The 24,309-nt window shown below is 35.5% G+C and overlaps 1 protein-coding gene across 5 annotated transcripts in view; it reads left to right on the top strand.

Annotated features, from left to right (window-relative positions):
* The window catches only part of ZFC3H1 (zinc finger C3H1-type containing), a 41,774-nt gene extending 17,948 nt beyond the window's left edge, over window positions 1-23,826 (top strand). For 4 of the 5 annotated variants that reach the window (XM_041465534.1, XM_041465533.1, XM_041465532.1 and 1 more), the window contains exons 13-35: window positions 778-952; window positions 1,170-1,301; window positions 1,986-2,534; window positions 2,618-2,727; window positions 3,947-4,078; window positions 4,960-5,081; window positions 5,636-5,737; window positions 6,091-6,207; window positions 7,096-7,279; window positions 9,005-9,191; window positions 9,623-9,814; window positions 11,713-11,947; window positions 13,106-13,211; window positions 13,299-13,497; window positions 14,002-14,096; window positions 14,990-15,100; window positions 17,418-17,522; window positions 17,617-17,782; window positions 18,420-18,520; window positions 19,648-19,749; window positions 20,347-20,386; window positions 22,787-22,849; window positions 22,975-23,826. In XM_041465534.1, the coding sequence (XP_041321468.1) occupies window positions 778-952; window positions 1,170-1,301; window positions 1,986-2,534; window positions 2,618-2,727; window positions 3,947-4,078; window positions 4,960-5,081; window positions 5,636-5,737; window positions 6,091-6,207; window positions 7,096-7,279; window positions 9,005-9,191; window positions 9,623-9,814; window positions 11,713-11,947; window positions 13,106-13,211; window positions 13,299-13,497; window positions 14,002-14,096; window positions 14,990-15,100; window positions 17,418-17,522; window positions 17,617-17,782; window positions 18,420-18,520; window positions 19,648-19,749; window positions 20,347-20,386; window positions 22,787-22,849; window positions 22,975-23,112 (3,463 nt within the window). In that variant the 3' untranslated portion in view covers window positions 23,113-23,826. The remainder of the gene's footprint in view (window positions 1-777; window positions 953-1,169; window positions 1,302-1,985; window positions 2,535-2,617; window positions 2,728-3,946; window positions 4,079-4,959; window positions 5,082-5,635; window positions 5,738-6,090; window positions 6,208-7,095; window positions 7,280-9,004; window positions 9,192-9,622; window positions 9,815-11,712; window positions 11,948-13,105; window positions 13,212-13,298; window positions 13,498-14,001; window positions 14,097-14,989; window positions 15,101-17,417; window positions 17,523-17,616; window positions 17,783-18,419; window positions 18,521-19,647; window positions 19,750-20,346; window positions 20,387-22,786; window positions 22,850-22,974) is intronic. The other variant, XM_041465536.1, reaches the window with a different exon arrangement.
* The last annotated feature ends 483 nt before the right edge of the window (window positions 23,827-24,309 follow it).

Here is a 24,309-nt window from a genome sequence, read left to right as displayed (position 1 = left end):
GGAATTGTGTTGTATTGCCAGTGTGGTGTTTGATACTTTTAAGTAGGATTTGTCATACTAAGTGTTTTCAGCTGTATTTATGTTCAGTGACGAGAATATGATTTGTGCCACCTAATATGGCTTTTCTCTTCTGGCATGCCTCTTCCATGTTTCTCACCCTAATTTCAAATTATGAAGTAGTTGTAAGTAGAAGTGCTTTGCATCCTCTTCTCAGCTTCTTTTGCCACTTGATTATTTCTGTATGGTCTTGTGAACAAACTGGGTTGTGGTCAGTCATCAACTGAAGAGCAGTCTTCTGTCCTCTCTTTATCCACACCCATCTACCTAAGAGTTTATCTTCCTTTGATGCATAGCTTTTCGTAATTTGTCTACTCTATTTTTGTGCCGTAATATTATGGCTTGTAATCTGGTAGTGTGTGTATGTCCTCTGAGATGGAACTAGGTTGTTACTTAAGAGAGAGCAAAAGTGTGTGTGTTTTGGTTGTCATTATATTAAAAATAGTCTTAGAGCATTTGCTTACCTTCCCCTGTCCTTTTAACTAAATGCTTTTTTCTGCGTTATACTTACATGCTGAACTTGGGATGCTGAAATGTGCTGTATATATTGACAATATTTAGTGTCTTATGGATGATAGGACTGTCTGGAGAGGCTTAATTTGTAGTCTTCTTGTGAGTGAGGAGAACTGTTTTCCTAAATAACTGGGGTTTTGGGAGGAGCAACAGTTGCCCTAAGTAATTCACCTTTGGAAAAAATTGTGTACATTCTTTTTATTTCAGAATGCTGTTGATAAAGGATGAGTCTGTCTTGAAAAACTTATTGCAACAACAGGCCAAGAGGAGAGAGAATGTTCGAATTGCTGAAAATAAAATTAACAAACTGGCTGAACAGCTACAAGCAACAGAGAAGATCTTGAATGCTAACAAGGCATTTCTCAAGAGGCTTCAGGAGCATGTAATTGGCACTCTGAAATGTTTGTTTCCTAGAGCTGGGAATCTTGAAATGGGATGCCTGATTTTTGGAGGCAGTAGAATTTTCTTTGAATTACTTACTAACTCCTGTCTAGTTATATTATATCTCATTAATTCCATGTAATTATATTTTATTATCTGGTCATATCTGTAAATTTGCATTTTGCTGTAGTATTTAGTTTTTATTTTTATCTTTTCAGATACATAAAGTTCAACAACGAGTTACAGTAAAAAAAGCTCTGGCATTAAAGTACGGAGAAGAACTTGCTCGAGCAAAAGCAGTAGCAAGTAAGGAAATTGGGAAACGAAAGCTAGAGCAGGATCATCTTGGTGTAAGTCAGCATGATTTTAAACCAAACTACTTGGAAAAGAGTATCAATTTTGCTTAACAAAGTTCAAGTGGAATTTCAGGAAAACATTTCAGAAACAATGTAGGGAATATTCCTATTGGTTTTTTTCATTTTTGAGAATTCAAAAAAAAGGCATTAATGATTTGAGGAAGAAAAACTCTTCAAAACCTCCATTTCTATGCTAGGGGAATGGCATTCCTAGATAAGTAATAAGAGGAGCCATATGGCTGTGAAAAAAGAAAATACTATGTGTAGACATCAATGATTTTGTTAAGCTATCAAGCTAAGTTGCTGCAGAATGGATCTGATACTGTTTTGAAAAACAAACAAAAACAAGGCTAAAATATTTTTCTAAATTTTAGTTCTCCTACTCCCAACATCACCGTATGCACTTGTTTTATAGCTCAACTTTTAACTGGGGCCAGAACTTCTGTTGAAGCCCAGTACATGATGTAGAGTAATTTTTATCACAAAACCTGCAAATGTGCTGCTTAAATTGTGGCAAACTTTTGTTGTTTTTCTGCTGTTTTTTGAAATCTTCAGGCAAGAGTTTAAAATACATTTTTATAAACTCTGAATTAATATTTTGCCTATGTTTTTCCTTTCTGTCGATAGATCAGTAGATGAGAAAATTGAAATGTAAAAGAGTTTTTTTTTCCTTTTTAGCCAAGCAAAATGTTGAAATTGGATACGTCCCCTGCATCAAGTCCAAAAAAGCCTTCAGCAGAACTGATTGCACTAGAGAAAAAACGACTGCAGCAGTTAGAGTATGAATATGCTCTAAAGATTCAGAAGTTGAAGGAGGCCCGTGCACTTCAAACCAAGGAACAATCAAATACTACGCCTCATGTAGAAGAGGAATCTGAATTTGCATTACCTCAGCCGTCGCTTCATGATCTTACACAGGACAAATTGACTTTGGACAGTGAAGAAAATTACTTCGATGATGAAGTTTTGTCTAATTCAAACAGAGAACGAAGGAGATCTTTCAGAGAATCGAATTCTTTTACTAAGCCAAATCTTAAACACATGGACACTCCAAAACAAGAAACCATAAACAAACTTTCTAAAAAGGCTTCTGAGGAGCCTGAGTTGTTCCTTGGGTTGAATATTGATGAACTGAAAAAACTTTATGCTAAAGCTGACAGCTTGAAAGAGCTGCTAATGAAAAGTACTGCCTTTATTGTGCCTAAGGAAGATCTCTTGTGTGGTCAGGTAAATGTTTTACAATTAAACATGAAGCTTGTCGTTATTAGGTGCTATTGCAACTACTGGATATCTGTTTATCTGTTTCCTAGGAAATTTCAGTGGACATGGATTTTTTTGCATCACAAAGTAAACAAGCTGAAGTGAAACCATTTCCGTTTGGACCGTATCGTAGTCCTCTTCTATTATTTAAATCCTACAGGTATGAAGACTGTAGCAGCTCTTTGACTTATGCTTGTGTGTTCTTGTTCATATGGTCTCCAGTGATCTTCCTTGATACCCAGGCATGTACAGAAAGATAAGTCCTAGTGAGAAACTTGACTATCCCTAAACAATGTTACCTGGTTTAGGGAATCTAATGATTTTATTCAGTTTTTTTTCCTGCTGTGCACATGTCCCTTGGTTTTGTGCAATATGCTGCTTTTACATTTTATTGCACATTGTTTGATGCAACTAAACTAAAAAAGTGGTTAAGTGTTTGGAAACAGGATTTTTATATCTAGTATGAAGCAATGTAAATCCAAGAAGCATATTTCAGTTATGCAGTCTTTGAACTTGGCTAGGATTTACATAATCTGAGTCAAAATTGGTTCAATCTTCTATTTTTGGATTCCTCCTCAGTGGAAAGAGGCCATAATCATAGTGATTCATCATGACTTGACAGTAATATCTGCAAGTGTAATCAATTTGGCACATCTGTCTTTTGACTAAAGAGAACTTGATTCCTACACGTGAAATTTCAGGCAACAAAAGTTGACTTTAAATTGGAGAAGTTGTATCCTGCCATGTGCTTCAGCTTTTTTATTGCTGTGTAGTAGAAGATGGAGGATGCCATCTTTACAGGAGTATTCATTTTAATTTGTGGGTTATAATGTCAATTTCTGAAGGAGCTATAAATCCCCAAATTGATTTAGTCAAACTTTAGCTAAAGATTTAAAACAAGTATTAGTCTGCTAGACTAAGACTAGTTTTGTTTGTTTATGCATTCTTAGGTTGATATATTTTTTCCTACTGTTTCTTCAAGTTAGTCTTTAACAGTTATCTTTGCACTTCTATTTGATGTTGGTCTTAATGCTGATTAGAGCATGAGATTTTCTATAAACTACTGAAATGCACTTTCTGTAGTTGCCTTCCATACTTTTACTGCACTCCTGTTTTCATATTAATGAAGTTCTGCACCTAAAGGAGATGAGAATGCTAGAGGAAAACTTAGGTTGAGAAGTATTCCATTGTTCCCTTCCTCTTGCTATTTCTACCTTGTTCTTAGCCTGTAGGTTAATGATGCTTTTTTTTTTTTGACTAGTAGCAGGATTTTGGAAATAATGACATTTAATACTGTGAGTAATTTTTAATTACTTTTTTTAGAAAACTGATGTCTTGCCTTGTGTACATTATGACAATAATTCGCTGTTTCATTTTAGGTTTAGTCCTTATTTTCGTACCAAGGAAAAGCTGTACCTCAGTTCAATAACATACAGCAATATGATTGAGCCAAAACAGTGTTTCTGCCGCTTTGATTTAACAGGCACGTGTAATGATGATGACTGTCAGTGGTAAGTTCTTTTTAATTTTTGTGGCTTAATCTAAACCTCTCTTCTACATGTCTGACTCTAAGTCTGAAATAAGTACTTCTTTTTAATTTGAAAGATCTGGATATGTGATCCTATGCACAAGTTCTAGACAAGGTTATTTTTAATACTCTATTACAGGTACTTAGTTGGAAGAAAAACCCCTTTCAACTAAGCCATGAAGAAAGGGGAGGCTCTTTAGATGTAAATTTAGAAAAATAATATGGCCTGATAGAGAATATACAACATTTTTCTAGTCAAGTGGGTCTGGTTATACAAAACTTCAGCATAACTTCAACTCATAGAACCTCAGATAGTAGTTGATACTGTTAAACACATTTAATATGAAAAATGTATACTAAATAAATGATTAAGTTAAAAACCAATAATATTGTAGTGTTATTCTAGTTTCCTGGAAAAGTACTGGCTAAGTTTGTTTCTTTAAAAGCTGGAGTTAATTGTATTAAAAAATAATTTGTTTACCAATTTTGTGCAGTACATTTAAAAGTGGATATAAATTGGTTAGGAATGAACTCAATATGGAAACCTGACTACTGGTAAAAAGGAGTGAACTTGATTCTGGATCAGCTTTTAGCTGCTGTCATCAGACCATTGTTTGGCTGTTTAAAATATAAAGTGATATCTAATTCTTATAATTACCTTATTTGAACTGTTCTAAAGTTCTAAATACTGTGCTCTAGGCTTAAGTTGAGAAAAAGCCCATATGCATTTAACCAAATTTCAAAGCAAACAATACTTTTTCTGTGGGTATTGTTTTCTTTATGCCTCACCCAAGTGTGTACAAACATTTTCTTAATATTTTCTTGCTATGATAAGTGTTTTAATTGCTTATTTATTTGTTTTAGGCAGCACATGAAAGATTGCACTCTTAGCCGTAAGCAGCTCTTTCAGGATATTCTGTCTTACAATTTAGAACTGATTGGTTGTTCAGAAAAAAGCACTGATGAGGAAATCAGCACTGCCACAGGTGTGTCTTTTATTATTGAGTCTTTTATTCTCCTTTGTATCTAAAAATTAATTTCTGAAGGGAATGAGTTTCATTAAAAGCTCTAGGTGCAAGGACTTCGATGTGAAGTGGATATAAGATAGAGCTATATGAAGTTTCTTCGGTTGTCCGTTTCAGTCCTTTGTTAGTGGGTAGTTACATTGGTGTCTTACAGAAAGAAAAGAATCACTGGTCTGAGGAACATTTAATTCAAAAAGTATTGCTGGGATTCAGGGTGTTGGGGACCAGTGAGCATGGAATCTTTACCTCTCTCTCCTTCCTCAGTTCTTTCTGTAACTACTGGACTGACCTGTTTCAGTGGAGCTGGAATTTTATAATAATGCCTTTGCCATGTAGGCAAGTTGCCAAACTGAACTTGCTTATTTTTCATTTCTTTGTGCTAGTGTGTTAAATTACCATGCCTCTTGAAGCAGTCATATTTCATAAATTCGTCATAGATTGTGTTAAAATGTTGTTAAGTTACTTAACTGTTTTAATCTATATGCTTACCTAAGCTGCACATATTCTTGTTTCAGAAAAATATGTTGAAAAACTTTTTGGTATAAACAGAGATCGTATGTCAGTGGATCAGATGGCTGTTCTTTTGGCCAGCAATGTCAACGAGAGTAAAAGTCACAGTAAGTAGCTTGGTAGATCAAATACAATATATATAAATGTGTAGAAACTATGGAAGTACCTTGATGACTTTGTAAACAAAGAGTATATTTTAATAGAATTTATTTAACTTAGTATTATAAATTGTGATTATGGTAAAATAAAGTCTACAGAATTTAAGGCAATAATACAATAGTTTTGGAGTTCCATTTGTAGAATTTATTTATGCACTTAAGCACAATAAATTTTAAATAAGTCGTATTGAAATTTATGCACTTCTGTTGAACTCACAGAATCTTATCTAAAATTAGGAAAAATATTTTACTCTTGAATACAGAAAAATGAAAGAATTTTTTTTTGTTTTGTTTGTTTACAGCACCTCCACATACAACTTGGAAAGAGAAAAGGAAATGGAGACCAAAGTACTGGAGAAAGCCTCTGCTAGATAGTAGCAGCAGTGAAGAGGAACAGTTTGGTGGACCTGTTAAATACGGTAATCTGGATGTGTGGCACCCTTCAAATGACTACTAGAGGGAAAAACCTACCCACCTCTTTCCAACACTTGATTTTTAAAGGACTTCTTGAGAAAACCAATGCTTTTGATAGTTTTCTTGACTTTATACTTCCTGTATGCGGATTTTATTTTGCATAAGTTTTTGGGTAAATTACACTTGTAATTCTGTTATCTTTTCCTTTAAAGAGACTGGAAGTGAGGGTGGAATTTCTAATTACGTGTTCTTAAAAGGAGCATAAGGAACTGTTTCCCTAGAATATGTCAGCCTTTCCCACATACCATTAGGATTTTAAAAAACAATTATTTTTCTTCAGCAGCCCTACTTTCTCCTTCCCCCTCCCCCTGAACTTTAAATAGAAAAGCATCAGTGTTCAGTTACCTTAAATTTGTACAGAATTTGTATTTGGTGTTAGGTCAGGTGTTAAAAAAAGCTGTAGTTAAGCAACATTTGAGACTTAAAAGCTGCTAGAGCATCAGTAACCTGTTAGCATTTCACATGTGACTCTTGCAGGTAGGAGCTTCAGGTTTTTTTAGCAAATCTCTAAAAAGGATTTTTTGAGACTCATAATTGAGATAAATTTTTCTTTAGCAAATGTGTCTAGTTCCTAATGCTGCCCTCATGAACTGCCTTAGTTGGTGTCTGTTGATCAAGGCAGCCTTTACTGCTAATCCTTTCATTCCTTCCCTTTTGAAATATAACCAGTTCTGTACAGACAGTGCAGTTTGAAGGGTGCTGAGACAATGCTATTTAATTGTGATCAATGGGTGGACTTGATATATAAATGCCACCTCTTGTGAGAGTTAGAGGTCCACTACTGTTTTAAAAAGGAAATGTTCTTTTATAAAAAATTTGTATATTATTTACAGCCCATCCCACAGAACATAAAAAGAGAGTTCCGGTGCTTGATACTGTGGTGACTCCAGATGATGTCCGGTATTTTACAAGTGAGACTGATGACATTTCCAACTTGGAAGCAAGTGTGCAAGAAAACCCCTGTGATGTACAGCTTTGGATTAAACTTGCATATAAATACTTGAATCAAAATGAAGGGTATGTCTTCTACATTTGAGACTTGCTACATTTGCCCTTGCTGCTATGTTCAAATTTCCTATTTGATGTTACAGAACTTTCTTCAACAATGCCACAAATAATTAATTACTTTAAGCAGGTTAAAAAAATAGATTATTTTTGCTACTGTATTTAGTGCAGTATATGAGTAATAAATTATGCTGATGGTTTATCTTCAGATAGATTCTTTTTCAGAATGGAAGTTGATGGAAAGTAGTGTGGGAGAAGTAATTGTTCATGTTTGAAAAGTGTTCTGTGAAGATTACAGTGGAATGTTGTACTTCCAGCAGTAAAAGTGGACCAATTAAATCATTCTCATCTACAGAGTGAATGCTTGGAATAATGTTTGAAATTATTTTCATCAGCAAACTTTCTTATAAGTACAGTTCTGCTAGTTTTATCCCTGTGGAAATCATCCGGTTGAGCACTTGGTTTCTTATTTTGGTGTTTTTTTTTTTTAACTTTGGTTTCCTGAGTTTCTCTAGCTTCTCTTCCTTAAAATTATGCTGCAGGGTACCACGTTTCTATTGGCAATCAGATCATTTGAATAGGAGTTCTGTCATGATGGTTTCATCCATTATGATGATTGACTTCAGTTTTAATAGTGAGGTACAGTTGAGCAACTGTAGCAGGAAGCAAGGGGAATGGAGAGGAGCAGCTCTACTTTAAAAGCCTTGTTTAAACTGTGGATAGTGGAAAATATAGGTAAACATCAGTTTATCAGTAGATGCCTGAACAATGGAAGGGGTAGAACTGCAAAGGCCAGTAATGGAAGTATTACCAGCAAGAAGCAGCATGAGAAGAGCATGCCTTCTAAATATAAGCAATCAGGAAAAGAAGGGAGAAAACTTAGTGGAAGATATACATCCTTTTCTTAAAACACCCACCTCTCCTATTCCTACTTCCTCAGTACTCTGAAGAAATTTGACTGCTCCAGTAAGTGAAAGTAGTGGGATTGGGAAAGCTTCAGACTTATGCATGGTTAACTGTATTAGCTTTTTTTGAGACTTGCATATTTCTTCTCATAAATGTTCATGCAAAATAATTTCTAAAGATGTTTTCAGAAAAAGTGGGACATCACAAGCATTCTGTAGTTCTATGCAATATGTATTTATGAATTAAAGCTCAGCTCTGTGGTTTGCAGTACAGTCAGTTATTTCAGCTGATTTTATATTACTTGGTGGGTGTCATCTCGTGATTTTTTATTTCAAAAAATAAAATTTCAATTTTTTTAATGTCTCAGAGACAGAACACGTATGATATGCTGAAATAAAGGCTTGTATTTAATGACTGTAGAAAGTAAATTAAATATTTAACAAAAATATAACTAACTTTACTACACCTCTAAAATATCTACTTAAGTTCTTAAGCCTGTATGATGTAAATGCCTTTATATCCTTGCAGCTTGAGAACTTTGCTTACAGATCAATCTTACCAATTTTCAGTTAATTCAGACTCTTATTTGAATTGGCAGTCTTCATAGAGTACTTAGATCTGAGCACTATGATAATTGTACCTCATAACCTCTGAAACTTGAAAACTTGCTGAGGCTTTGAAACCTTGATAGTAAGGGACAACATGTGAGAAAAGATGCTGTGTTTGACTTCCATTCTAATTAAAAGCATCTATTTTCATATTTGATACTGTGGAAGTCATAATACCAACACAGTTGATGTGAGTCCTTTTTTCAATATTTAATTTTTACAGCTCATCATCTGAGTGTTTAGATTCTACTTTAAATGTTTTGGCTCGAGCCCTGGAGAACAACAAAGAAAATCCTGAAATTTGGTGTCATTACCTCAGACTTTTCTCGAAAAGAGGAACCAAGGAGGAGATACAGGAAATGTGCGAAACAGCAGTGGAATATGCTCCCTCTTATCAAATCTGGTGGACAGTAAGTAAAAATTTCAATGTATATATTAAACATTCCTGCAAGTTTGTTTTCTACTCTATCAAGTCAGCATGTGTGACAGGGAAAGTGTCAAATGAAAAGCACTGTAGGCTTTTGAAAACTCAAAAATTGAAAATGAAGTTATTCAAGTTCTTGCAGGTTATTTGTAGAAATCAGTTTTCCTCAGGTAGTAAAAGATATTTAAAATCAGTGTGTTAGATTGAGTGCAAAACATGGGTGTTCTTGGACTATTAAAAGTGATATCTTTTGGGGTTTAGTATGAAAATTTGGTGCGATGGAGGGAAACATAGTTCATAAAATAGCAAAAGGCATTATTTGAAGTTTATCACACAGTGATTGTGTGATTTTTAAACTGTAACCTAGAAGCTTTACTTGTATTGTGATTGTTGTTACTATGATTTATTTCTCTCTAGTTTTTGAATTTGGAGAATTCCTTTGATGGAAAAGACTATGTATGTGGAAGGATGCTGCAGTTCCTAATGGAAGTGCCAGGAGGAGGAGAAAACCCAAATCTTGTGTCCTTTCAGTTGCTGGAGACTCTTCTCTACAGGGTTCATTTAAGCCTGTTTACAGGAAGACATCAGAATGCTATTATTCTGCTGCAGGTAACTTCCAGGTTACCACCCCAGGAGTGTTTTCATAGCTTTACCTTTTTAATGCATGTGACTATGGTAGTCTGAACTTGTGCCCTCCTTTAGAAGAATTTCTTCAGCAAGTAGAGGCTTCTGCTTTGAGCTATGATGCCATTGTAAAAGCCCGATATGCCCTTGGGGGTTTTGTTGCCTACTTTTTTTGTTTGTGTAGCTAATAGCCTAGACTACTATGTCTCAAAAGAATTCCCAGGGACATACTTTATTTTTTGGTTTCTTGTAAACCATAGATCAGGTTTTTGCAGTGAAAGGTCTGTGAGTATTGCCTCAGGTATTCAAAATTGCTACAGAAATTATCAAACCAGTAGTTCTTGGGAAAGAACATGGTAGTTATCTAACAGTATTGCCCTACTCTCAAATCTGGAGACTGTTAAATTAGATTTTATTGCTCCTGTCAACTCTGAAGTCATTGAGTTATCTCAGGCCAGAGCTGTGACTGTAGAAGTAATTTAGGTGACTGTTAACTGTTGCATAGATGATAAAAGTGGTGGCTGAGGGTGAGAAATGGACATCACCCTCTCCCAAAGTGGGAGCTATGTCCTTTCAGTTGCAGGTTGTTTCATTCCATCCAGCAGGTGCCACCTGTTGCTTGCTGCAGCGTGTCACTGCCCTCAGTTGGAGAACCTCAGGCTTTTGTCTGGCTCCAGTTGGAATAAGAAAGCACAATGCTGTGCTGGCTTTCCCCAAATGTACTGAGAAATGTAACTCTAAATGCATAAAAAGAACAGAGCTCTGGAGAAAAAACTGTTTGTGTCAAATCAACATGGAAATCCAGGGAGAATAACACTGGTTGGTTACCCTTACCTTTCTGCAAAGCATCATCACAAAGTTAAACTTTTTTTTCCAAATTAATCTGAAGTGTGTAGTACAAAAGAATGGCTTGGCAAGAGATTATTCAATTGTATTTCAGAGAGAATAATTTTGAAGTAACTGCTACTTCAGGGTAAATAGCAGTGTGTATTGGAGAAGTTGAAAGCGATTTTTTTGAAGTATTTTGTGGACTTATTTTTCAAGTATTAAGTGAAATGCTTTTGAAACACCAGTTTTCACCAACTTCAGGACATGTGTTCTGCTGAATTTTGCATGAATTTGCAAATATATTTATTCTCTTGAAAAATGCATTCTTTGAACATACTGTTTGTCCAGAAAAATGTTGGCACATGACTAGTCATGAGGTTCTGTTGTGTTTTAGAAAGAACTTGTTTTTAGACTTCATTTAATTGCATACTCTAATTATTTTATTTGGGATCTGCTAGTTTAATTGGACGATTCTATTTTTGCATATGACTAGTACAAAAATTTGAAGTGGTATCCTTGTTCTCAGTAAGGTTTCCAAAACATTTTTTAAAACATATCTGGAGATGGTGGTCCTTTCAGTAGACTTGAATAGGTGTAACTCAGTAGTTTTATAACTAGAATTTAATAAATAAAAAGCCCAAGCCAAACAAACAACCCCAAATGCACAAAACCTAGCAGGATATAGCAAGTTGAATCCAGGTTGTAGATGAGTTGTATCTAGAGATACTCTATTATTTCTATGGAACTGGAAGAGGAGAATAAAGCAGGAAAATGGAATGAACACAGGTTGAGAGATGCATGTTTTCAAAGTGTCACTTCACTTTTTTCAGTAACAATCTTCTGCAGTTTTTCTGAACCTTTTACTAGAAACTCTGCATAATTTGAATATCCACGCATTCACATAAGCTGAATATGATTGATTGACGTAAATAATTAGTTCTTATCTTGTCTCTACAAAAGTTTTGAGAATATTAAAACCTACTCTTCCTGTTTTCCCATTCTTAAATCTTAAAGACTGTGGCTGAAATACATTATATTTCTTTCAACCTTTACAGAATGCTTTAAAATCAGCAAATGAAAAGATCTCAGAACACCTTACTGCAAGTGACCGTTGCTTGGCTTGGCTGGCTTACATACATCTAATTGAATTTGGTGTTCTCCCAGTCAAGTTCTATGATCCAGCTAATGTCAGTCCTTCAAGGATTGTGCACAAAGAGCCATTTTTAATACCATGGCAGACAGTTCAAGATGTGAAGACTGATCCTGATACACTTTTAGCTATGTTTGAAGGTAAGATTAAGGTGATAAATATTTAATACATTCTTCACCTGTTGTAATTCAAGAAGTATTATTCAACTATGGAATTTCAAGTCAGTGCTGATGACTATGTTAACCCATTGAATTAATCCATGCAATTAATGAACATGACATTTTGACTTGAACAGAATAGTGAGGAAAATCCATGTTCTTGGGTGCTTAACCAGCACTCTTTGAGTTTTTCATCTGTGGTTTCAACCCATGGCTTTATCTTGGTAGAATATCATAGTTCAGAGAAAAAGACCAGTCAGTGGCTTGTGATTGTATGACATTGCTAGTTTTCTTGGGCTTATGCAAGCAGAAAGCCAAGCTTCAGCTGTCTTTCTTTCTTACTCTTTTCCCCCTCAGTAGGATATGTGTATTGGGAAGTTACTTTCCTGGAATATTAGTGTATTTCCTTAAAAGAGGTAGAACAATGCATGTGTTTATCTTAATTCACAGTTTAAGTAAATTGAATAATTTCTTAAAAATGAAAAATGAGGACAGTAGAAGAAATTGAGTTTTTCGCTTATGGTGTTGCTGCCAGAGGTGGACTTCATGGTAGCCGACAAATACTGTTATATAGTATTTATAAATGTCAGTATTTAGTGGTTAGCCAGCAGCAGTATTGAGTTGCCATGGAGAAATACCTGCTGTTGGTAATGCAGTGTTGAAATACTCAAGGGTTAATGGAGTAGCCCTGCTGTGTGAGTGAAGGCAGCCTAGCTATGGTAGTGGGGTGTTCGTTGTTGGATGACTTTTTGTTATGCTGAGGAGAAAAAGAATATCCTGCGTTAGCTTTTGCCTCAATAGCTTTCAGCAGCTATGCTGGAAATCCTGGCATGTCATTTTAAATGTAGGGATATGCTTCTGTCTGTGACATTGGTTTAATGTTTCATTGGTAGGATGTTTCCTATTTTTAAAATGAGTAAGAGATGAAACTGAAAGCTTTGTCTTTGCACTGTGGTGATAAGTAATGAGAGCTTTTCCAAAGATGATCATCTATTTCTAATAATTTGCAAAAGCAGCACTCTGAGAAATCTCTCTTCAAGCTTATGTATTTTCCTTATGTTCAAGGAGACATTTTATTAAGGCTTCACATAACTTTGACACTGAGGTGTAAAGGCTTTGTTTTTTACTTTTGTTTTGAAGATGCAGTCAAAACATGTGCTGATGAAAGCCTGGAGGCTGACAAAAGAATAGCTACCTGCTTTCCTCTCTATAGGAACATGATAGCTTTGCTGAAACTTCTTGAAAGGTAAGTTGTTTCAAGACATTCTTAACTGGAGTACTTAACTCTTTTTTTTTTTGTTGTTGTTAAACTTAACACTTACTTTTTTTTAAGGTGGGAGTCTGCTGCAGAACTTTGTAGGTCTTTATTGGAGCTCTGCCCTAACAACTGTCAGCTCTTGGAGAGTTTGGCCACCTTGTATTTGCAGATGAAGCAGAGTGAAAATGCCCACAAGGTGTGGATTGGTGCTTTTGAGAAGAATCCTCAGAATGCAGAAATTTTTTATCGGTTGTGTAAATTTCTTGTTTCACAGGTAATACTCCAAAACTTACTTGCTGGGTTGCTAGCTCTGCAAAATTTGGGATTAGTGTGTTCTATAAAAATCTTACCAAATTGATTCACCTTAGTGGTATTTTTGTAATGTCTAGTATGCCTTCCTATAAATAGGAAAAGTACAATTTGCAAGACAAATGACATAAGATAATCTTAGCAATTACATAAGATCATAGATTTATAATTTGTCTTGTTCTAATTCAGTGGTAGTAATATCCTTAAGCAAGAATAACAGAAAGTAAAAGCACACTCTGTAATATTTTTTCAGTTTCTTTCTACCGCTGACTGCCCCATTTGAAGTTCATTTGTGAGAAAATTAAGACAGTGGAGCATTACAGAGATAGACACACCACTTATTTATTTTGCTTATATTAGTCATACCATATTCAGGTTGATGTTTGCTTATATTAGTCTTACCATATTGAGGTTGATGTTTGATTCTTTTTTTTTTTCATTAAAAAAAAAAACCCAAACAACAAAACAGGAAAGGTCAAACAGTATTCTTCCACTGTTACAAGATTTCGTGGCAGCTTTCTTTGAGAATACATGCCAAGAGCATGGTCCCATGGATCTCTTAAGGTACGTTTAGAATAATATTTTAATTTAAATTCTGGCAATATTGGCATTTCCTTGAATTACATGATCATTTAGAACTTTTAAACTCTTGTTTTTTAGCATGGCATGTTTTGCTAAAACTTCAGTGAATAGCTATTTGGTATAAGGTTTATACTTGTTTTTGCATAGACACTAATTTATAAAGCCATGAGAATCTAAAAACAGCAAAAAGTTGAATGTCTGGATTTGGGTAATGAAAATCAGTCATATATATACCAAAGTTGTGGGTTTTTTTTTTTTTTTCCCCTAGAGCTAGGAGCCTAAAATTACATATCTAAAATACACTGTGGTACTTGAAAAAGACCTCCTTCAAGAGGTCCAGCATGTTATTAATTAGATTTTTGTTGAAAAGATACAGGTTTCATATGTAGCCTGATGATTTTCCCTGGAATTTAGCACCTAGTTGAAAGACAGAAGTTTTGAAATCGACAAGTTCCCTATGGTCAAAACAGATGCCTGTGTAGGTCTTCAAAGCAAAAGCCTTCCATGCTAAAGCTTACTCAGATGAGCTTTTGAAATGTTTTTATCTCTAAGTTAGGTGTTAGATTTTATTCTTCCTTACATTTGTTTATGTACTTGATGCATTTTGTGAAGGAAGAGGAGAGTTTGTCATTATAAGGCAACCTTGAACTTTGTATATAATTAAAAAGTGAATGCCTTCTTTATTAATTACTTCTATATTTCTGTGCTTTCTGTACAGATTTTATCTGGGTAGAATTAAACTGAAATCCAGGAGAAGTGCATTTTTTTAGTATTTTTCATGAACTGGACTTCTTAACTGAATGCTACACCTACATAGGTGATAGGATTCTTCCATGTAGAAGGCTGTTCTCGTTTACTATTTTTTTCTCTTGTAGATATCTCTTGAATTTTCCAATGCCAATTGAATTTACATCACCTCTCTATAAAGAACATCTTACAGATGATGTTGTTAACCAGCAAATCCCATATCTGTGGCAGATCTACTGGTGAGATTTTCCTAGGAATTTCTGAGAAACAGCTATTGTGTCTGAGTAAAATTGCATTTTCAAAAGCAGAGTATTCTTTACTTGCCTAAGGGTGTCACTTTGGATTCTCTGAATAAATGATTGGCCAGTCCTTAGGGAACCTACTGGCCTGTTGCACGATAGACATAACTTTATAAACTGAGTTGCATGTCAGCTTACATTTTCCACTTGAGAAATCTTTCAGAAATTCTGACCTATAGGAAAGGTAATAGGTATGTTCATATCAAAATGATTTTTGTTTGATTTACTTTTGGTTTAGGTTGCTGCTACTAGTAGTGTTTTTCTTTCTCTTGGCTTTCAGTTGTCTCCCTTTTATTTTACAATAGCTTTACTTTATAAATGTTTCCATTCTGTTTAGTCCTGATCTCCCCAGCTCCTTGACTTACTGTTTTAGCTGTTCATGGAGAAGCTCCACAGCAAAGTAATGCAGGACGGTGACCTATTCCTCTGTGAGAGGTTGTAAAGGAACGTGTCTCTCATGTATACGCAATTTATTTTCTTTTGTTTTTTTTATTTTTTTTTCCTATTTCTTCCATCATTCCTTTTGATAGCAGCAGTATACAGGATTGCCAGACACCACATTATTAGCTGTTTGTAACTTACACCAGTTACTTAACTGTGGTTACTGAGGTGCTGGCTTATGCTGTTTGAGAAGTTTACCATTTTGTAGTCCGGGTTTGTCAGTCTTCACAAGTAGCCATCAGGCTTTTCAAAAGGGGACAAGGGTGATATTGCTTCTCATACTCAGAACTTCTTCAACACTATTGCTTATTGTTTTTAATTGGTGGACAACTTACAGGAAAAATGAATGGTTTTCAAGAAAATTGGATCAAAACCTTCTTTAAAGATTATCTTTATGGGATTTTTTTGCATTATCTATTGTTATCAGCTTAAAATAAATTTTTTTAAACAAAATACCTCTTGACAAGCTCAGTTTTGGATTTGGCACTTAGACAGTAGAAAACATTGTTACTAAGACACTTGAGGTCACTAGTCATAAGGTATGCTGACTTAAGCTCAGATTCTCCTGTATTTTAGCACCTCCTTCTAGGAGGGAAAATAAGTATTCTTGAAATAAGTACCTAAATGGCTTTCAGAGCTAATAACTGAGTGTTTCTCTGTTTGAGTTTTGCTTCAGTAAGTGTCTAGGTACCTGGGCTTGTGTATCTATATTACCTTTCTTCAGGTGTGGAGGACAAAAAACATAGAAGTTCACTTTTACCAACTAAAAATAGATTGAAATCTGCAAAGCCTTAAAGGTCTTGTAACAGTTTTACTTTGAAAGATCATTTGTGTGTGCACACGTGTTTTTGCACACAAATGTATACACACACTATTTTAGAAAGATTAGCAATAGGTGATTTAGTTAATAATTCCTGGGGAAAGCAGGAGTAGAATCACCCACAGATTATGTAGCTTCAGTCAGGAGGGCTTGGTAGCAAGGGGTCAGACCTATCTTAGGCTTGGTAGCAAGGGGTCAGACCTATCTTACTTAATATATTTCTGCATACTCCTCCTTCATGAGGTTGTTAGATTTTGCAACACCCCCNNCCCCCCCCCCCCCGAGTTACTTCAAGTCTTACCTTTTTGGTCATTCTTATGTGACATTTTGTGTAACATTCTTATGTTAAACACTTTGAAATACTGAGTTTTCACTGTGTCTTGATCTAAGAATGTGTCTGCTTCTGTCTTTGATTAGGTCTTGTGTGTTGGTCTAACTGTATGTTTCTTTGAGAAACTGTAGAAGAAAATTAAGAGGTGATTTTTTTTGACCTTTCTTGTCAGGTTTTTTTTTCCCTCTGACACAATCAGTTTGTTTCTACCTTAGATCCTGGTAATATGTGTTTCAAAATAGTAACTTTGTTGCTAGAGACTGATACTATTCTCAAGTGGCTTTAATTGGACTTCAAAGTGTATTGTTCTGGAGCTCTCCAAATAGAAACTCAAGACTTGTCTCCATATTCTGTAGCAATTAGAGTGTTCCTATTATTATTAGTAAAGGGTACTTTACAAGAGTAGAAGATGGTTTGTAATATTTATTTTTAAGGGTTGCATTTCAGACCTCATGGTTGTTTTATTATTCCTTGTTACCTGCTTTTGAGGCTTACCCATTCTAATAAATTGACTGGTAAATTAGTCCATGATACAGTTAAAGTCAAAACACTGTTTTTTTATTGCATCTGAGAATGGAAAGTTCTTAATTGTGTCTTACTCTAAATGTGTAGTTACATGTATTGATTATGGCACACAACAGTTTTTATCTTTTTATTATAAACAGTTTGTGCCAGTCTCTTCATGCAAGTGTTGGTGAAGCACTGGATGCTTATGAAGCAGCTCTGGGGGCAGTGATGCAGCAAGAAACTGTTCAGAACATTTGGTTGGAGTAAGTTCTTAAGGGAAGAAGGTTAATTAGTCTCAGCTATTAAATGAACACTACCAGAGCCATCTTTTTTCTTTTCTTTTTTTTTTTCTTCCAGTTACCTTGTTTTTCTCAATAGCAAAGTTGTTGAATCCAGCAACAAAGTTCAAGAATTCAAGCTTTTTACTGATCTAGTGAACAGATGTCTGGTGACAGTCCCCACACAATATCCAATTCCATTTAGTACTGCTGATTATTGGACCAATTATGAGTTTCATAATAAGGTAAAAATGTGTCTGTGGGCAGTTTTAATTAAACAAAGCAGCTGATGACCTGTTGGCAGGTACCTGTAATCTCTTCGTTCAAGTCCAGCATTAGCATATGAACACTGACAGTTAGAAAAAGAAGGAAGTGTCTGAGTGTAGTAGTATTTTGGACAGAAGAGTATCTAGCAGTGATATTTTCAAATAAAGGTCCTGTAAAGGAAAGAGAAACTTTGATGTGGTAATGAAAAATTGTTTGTCTAGAGAAAAGAGAAAATTGGTAAGGGATGGAAGATACTGTTACACAAGAGGTGTCTGCAGATGGAAAGAGTTTTGATCGTAGAAATTGTAATGGTTGAGAAACAGAAGAAATAAAGTAGGAGGAAAAAGTTGAGCACTTATACAGACAGAATAGAGCTTACAGAAATCTTGGATCCCATTTTGCTAACAAGCAGTGCATTTATCTTTATGTAAAAATAGGTGGCACTAGCAACTTGACACTAAATTCATATTCTACAAATTGATTTATGTACTCTTGAGGGATAGGGTTTGAAGGTGGCAGCTCATTTTATTCATAGTGTTCATAGTTTGTCATACCATTATTCTTAGCAAAATAAGACTATAAAGTGGATTAATGTTTATAATTCAAATTCTACAGGTAATTCTTTTTTATTTGAGCTGCATTCCAAAATCTCAGCATTCCAAAACCTTGGAACGGTTTTGTTCTACCATGCCTAGTAATCCTGGACTTGCACTGAGGTATGTAAAAATACTTTTAAGGCAGGCGGTTAACGTAACTATTGTTTTTTTGTGCAAGGTATGCATGATTTGCTTTCTACTACAGAAGTAAAATTATTCCTCTATTACTGCATGTTGCTTGAGGCATATTGTGACTTCTGACATCACCTCAGTCTTAGATTTGACAATGTTCTGTTCTAGCTACAGACAAGTTATAATTATACAGAAATTAACTCTGCATTGTACATGATGACTTCAAATGGTCAAAATTTCAAGTGGGTGGAGAAATGTCAGAGATATATATACTAAAATCTTGTTGTTACTTGATGATCTATTACAAGTTTAGTTCCAGAACAGTTAAAAAGGAATATATCAGTCTATGACAGTGCTAGCTTAAGGCTTAATATGACATTTATTTAGCAATGATAAATCATAATTTAAAGGAAATCTGATGGGAAACAACCAGTTCATGTAAGCATTGCACTGGCTCTTACTTGAACAGTATTTCAGAATGTGCTCTGCCAGGATTAGAGTTCATGTTTTACTGTGTTCAGGTGTACTGAACGCATGAATATTTGAGCAATATTGAGAAGTCCCAAAACACTGTTCATCATCAACAGTGACCCCAAAGAACTCAGAGCAAGGCTCACCTGTGGTTGTGGGCATGGGGAGAGTGTGACACACCTGCCTTTGGCACATGAAGTTGAATGGCTTCATTTTAAACCAAGTTGCGATTCTGTCTAGATGGAACTTGCAGCTCCCTTAGACAGTGTTGATACTGCATGAAATGGGTGAGCAGAACTGACTGAATATTATCCCTAGCCCCATTACTATCAAACTAATTTGTCTCTTTTCAAATGTGCAGTTACCTTGTGCATGCTGAAAGTGAATCCACTTGTAATATGCCAAGATCATGTGTTCTCTCTGAGTTCACACTTAGTTACTCTCTGAAAGTGTATCTTAACTTGTTTTGTTCTGAGAGCATGATCAAATCAATATTGTATATGGTGGCTTGGGTTTTTTCCTATTTGCAACTCTTGACTCAGATTAGGTATAGTATATTTTGTGTAATGTGTTTATATCTTTGGATAGCTTTTCTGTTCCAAGTGATTAGAGCACTGGTCCTTTCTCATGAATGCCTTTTACAGACTGCTTCTGCGATACTGGGAGGAGAGCAATGTTCAGATTCTGAAACTACAAGCCAAGATGTTTACATATAATATCCCAACATGCCTGGCCATCTGGAAAATGTAATGCAACAGTCATACATCTGTTTTCATAGCTATTGCTTTTGTTTGTAAGGTTTACTTCACAAAGGTAAATCTGAAATGTCCTTGTAATTGGGCTTGTACTCGAAGCTTCTCTTTCATTAGCTTATTTTTTTGAGAGTAACTTCTTTACAGCAGACAGAGATACTGTCACTTCTTTAAAATGAGAAAGGATATTTCCCTCTTGGGGAAACTCAAGTGAATGGATATTATGCAGATAAATATGAATTATGTATTTACAAGTTGCCTTTTAAAATTCAACTATTGACTTCTGTCTCCCCCTCTCTACCCCTCCCCTTTATATATCACAGTATATAGCAGTATTCTCCATTATCCAGTGATGCTGAACTGATCTTTTTCTTCAGTGTTTGTTCATAATGGGGAACCACTGAAATGTCTTGCTCATGTAAGGTTGTTTTTAAAAAATGGCTATTTTTATCTTTTCACAATAGATTAACCTCATTGGAAGTTAGTTTCTTCTCAAGGAATTAGTAATTCCATTCCACAGTCAGTATTCTGCCATTAATGGCATTTAAAATAATTCAAGAATAAATGTCTTTATATATTTCTTTTCCTCAGAGCCATTGCTGCCGAATGCTTTCTAATGGGACAAAGAGAAGTAAGTCAACACAGTGTACTAAAATGAGTAATTATGAAATTCTGTAAAACTTCTCATTCCTTGGCTTTGTCCAAAGGAATGATACTCTTGTAAATCCAAGATTTCTAGTTAGTTGAAATACTCTTGTTTATAGACACCAAAACATGTGCCTCAAGTGTGAGAAATGTTTTTGGCAATTGAGCTAGAATGGATTGTACAACGAGTGCATGGTCTTTTTGTGTATCTTTCCCATACTGGGAAGGCTGTATTCTTCTCCCATTTTTTTTTTTTTTTTTTTTACCTGGAGGAGATTGTTGTACTTGAAGTTCTAGCAGAGGGAAGCATGACTCATGCTGGAAGATGCTAATGACTATCTTTACAAGTGGACAAGAGAGCTGGAGAGAAACTTTTTGCAAGGGCATGTCATACTAGGGTGAGAGGGAATAGCTTCAAACTGAGAGATAGATTGGATATTTAAAAAAATAGCTTTATTTTGAAGTCGTGAGACACGAACAGGTTGCCCAGAGAAGTTGTAGATTGCTTCCAGAGATGATGTTTCTATGCCAGAATGGGTGGGGTTTTGAGCAACCTGGTCTAGTTCAGTGGAAGATGTCTCTGCCCATGGCAAGGGGTTGGTTATCTAGATGGTCTATAAAATCCCTTCCAACCCAAGCCATTCTTTGAAGTAGTTGGAAGGGTGGGGTCTGCCAAACTAGTGTATGAAAAGAGTTTCCATAGTTCCTGACCCCACACAAGAGTCCAGTTCCTTTTTTCCAAAATAATAGGTTTACTTACTAGTACTTAGAGTCGGGGAATATCACTCTGTGTACAAACACAAAAGAGGTTTTTTGACACAGCAAATGCATCACTTTTCAAATAGAATTATCTTCCTGGTATTGTTGCTGTCACCTTCAAAATACTCTTCCACCTGTGAAGAGATGCTGTGTATTTGAGGGTGGGGGCTGTCATGAGGCCCTGGATTTGTGATTCATCTCTTGCTTGTGGTGTTTGAGCTACTTCTCTGCTGTATCTGGTTTTGTGTCATCTTGTAGTGACTTACTCTTAGCATCCTTCTTTTGCCAGTGGTCTTCTGAAGCAATATTAAAGCTTTAACTGATCCATAAAGGGTAGCATGGCTGTTTTTAGACTCTCATATGAATTGTTTTCTTACCTTTTCTCTGGTCTCCTAGAATGTATAAGAAGAGCATCCCCTAAGCAGAATGACTTGGTTTGTGAGATCAGATAGGTCAAAGTCAGGAGATAACAAAGGCTGGATTGCCTATTCAACCTTAATTCTGTCTCTGCGTTGATGGTTTGGTGTAATCTGTAATTAGTCACAGATCCCTGCTTCAGTCATTGTATTAGATGGACTACATCTTAAGACACTGCCTATAGTAAGGCTGGTGACTGAAAAGAGCTCTGATTTGTTTGGTTAAAAAAAAATATATGTCAAATACATAAAAAGAGGGCCTTTAAAGAAAATGCATCAATTAAAATGAAGGCATATGACATTGTAGCTGGATTACACCCAGAAGAAATCTTGTGGTTTTCTTCTGCAACCACCTCACTAATTATACTGTATACGGTAAAATCACTTAAGTAGTCACACACAGTGCAGTTGTGTTTTTGTGGGGGTCTTGGTCTAGGATGTAGTGAGCACTTAAAACTGTTTACACAAATCAGTGATTGTTCCAGATAACTGGATTTTCTAGTAAACAAGTAGGATATTGGTTTAAAATTGAATTGTGATTCAGATTCTGGATTTCCTGTTCCTGGAGAACCTGTCATTTATTTCCTTCAGTGGTCATGTAAAGGTTTGTTAAAAAAATATGAAAATGGGTACAAGTATTTAAAATGCCAACAAATACTTCCCCTAGTGACTCTGATTGAAGTTGGGACTTAAGATACCAGTAGTTGAAGGACACTTGAGTAAGTACTAGTATTAAATATTTTGGTCCTCTGTTTCAAACTGTAAAATGGTAAAACCATTTTTTTTGAGTTGCAAAGACTCATGCTGATTGTTGAAGCATAGATAGATAGATGCTGAAGGAAAAAAACCCATGAAACAGTTACTTTCATTGCAGGATTGTGATGATTTGCAATAAACAAGACTTGAGACTACATATTGAGTGGTGAAAGAAATACTCAGTAAGCTGCTTCATTCCCTGAATGTGTTCCATCCTGTGCAATGAATGAGGCAAGAATCTTGTGAAGAAAAATAGCAGGTCCTCATGTAACTAATCATATTCATACAAGAGTCAGAATTAAGGTCAGACATAAACTTGCCTTTGCTTTTAGTACCATTTAATGCTTGGCTTCAAAACTATTTAAAAATTATTGCAAGAGATTTTTGTGCTTCGAATAATTAATTTTGAGTACATGAAATTGTGCTGACTTTTAATACTTGCCTTTGTTTTACAGGTCCATCATTTATATCAGAGAGCCCTTCAGAAGTTACCTCTATGTGCAACACTATGGAAAGATGTAATGTTTTCTCCTTATGATTAAGTTTGAGGTTTCATATAAATTCTCTGCATATCCCATATCCATAGATGTGGTGATGCTCAGGCTCTGGCTAAATCTTATATCTGCTTCCCCATCTCTTTCAGCAACTCTTGTTTGAAGCATCAGGAGGAGGTAAAACTGATAACCTGAGAAAACTAGTTTCCAAGTGCCAAGAGGTTGGAGTCAGCCTAGATGAGCTTTTAAATTTAAACACTTACAGAACAGAAAACAAGAATCTCTGAACGCTGGGTATGGTCAGCCATAAGTCCTATAAAATGCCAAAATCAGTTGAATGATTCTTCAGGCTGATCCATGCCCTAAGATCTATGTAAGGCAGATGAGTATTGCTGAGCATATCAAGTCTTCAGTCTGCTTTCCTTGAACCTGGAAACAATTAACATGACCTTCCTCTGGAAACATGAACTCCCTGTCTGGCCTTGCTTCTGGGCCCTGCCAGATTCTCATAACGTCATCTACGTAAGTATAGTTAATCAAAATGACAGACTTTATTTTTTTATGTTTTCTTTTTATTTACTGTTTTCTTTGTTTTGCTGTTCCTGATTCACTTGACACTCTCGCTGATGCCTGAGAGATCTGTGTTTGGGATTAATTTACTGGGCTGTGTTTACAGTAAAAAGCAACTAGTCCATTTTGGGTTTTTTTCCTTTTTTAAACCTTTTTTGAGACTTTTTCATTACAGGATTTAAAACAAAAGCAGCCGCTCTTAAGGAAAGTGTAACTGCCGTGGCCACAAGTATGCTTCTTGCACTTGAAGGCTCTAAGAGGGTTGCTTACTGCCCTTTTCTGCATTGGACTCATGGCAGAGACTATTAAACTTGAAGATTAAAGAAACTTTTGCAAATGCCAGTGCATCAGAACCTAAGAGTGGTCAATTATGTGCAATTTTTTGTAAAGAAATTTTAATTTATAATAAAGTTTAACAGTTTAAAGAAAAATATCTGTTTTGTTTTGGTACTACCTTGCACTATTACAGGTGTTTTTACAGAGATTTTCAGTACAAGCTGACCTTTAAAAAGAAAAAAATCTGTTGGTTTTTGTTGTTTTCATCAAGAGATAAACAAATGTGGTTGAGCTCCCTATTGTGGATATAAACCCTTGGGGGTTTTTCATCCCATTGCCTCAGGTACACAGTTGTTTGTCCCATAACAGCTATTCCTGTCAATAATACCACTTCAGTAAAGGAAAATGCATTTTATATTGTCTTTTTTGCCCTTGATGAAATTAGGCCCACTTTCTGAAGTTGATATATCTACACTATAGAGAGAGATGAAATATGTGCCAAGTCATATCAAAAGGTGGCTGTAGTACCTGTTGCATAGGTGTTTAATTAAGATGCCAGTAAATGAGTGGTCTTCATGGTAGAGAATGAGGCAAAGTAGTCTGACATATTGTTTCCAGTAGTTTTCAAACCCCTTACT

Source organism: Pyrgilauda ruficollis, unplaced genomic scaffold, assembly GCF_017590135.1.
Source record: "Pyrgilauda ruficollis isolate IOZ18807 unplaced genomic scaffold, ASM1759013v1 scaffold19, whole genome shotgun sequence".
NCBI lineage: Eukaryota > Metazoa > Chordata > Aves > Passeriformes > Passeridae > Pyrgilauda > Pyrgilauda ruficollis.
This window is presented reverse-complemented; position numbering and strand designations above follow the sequence as displayed.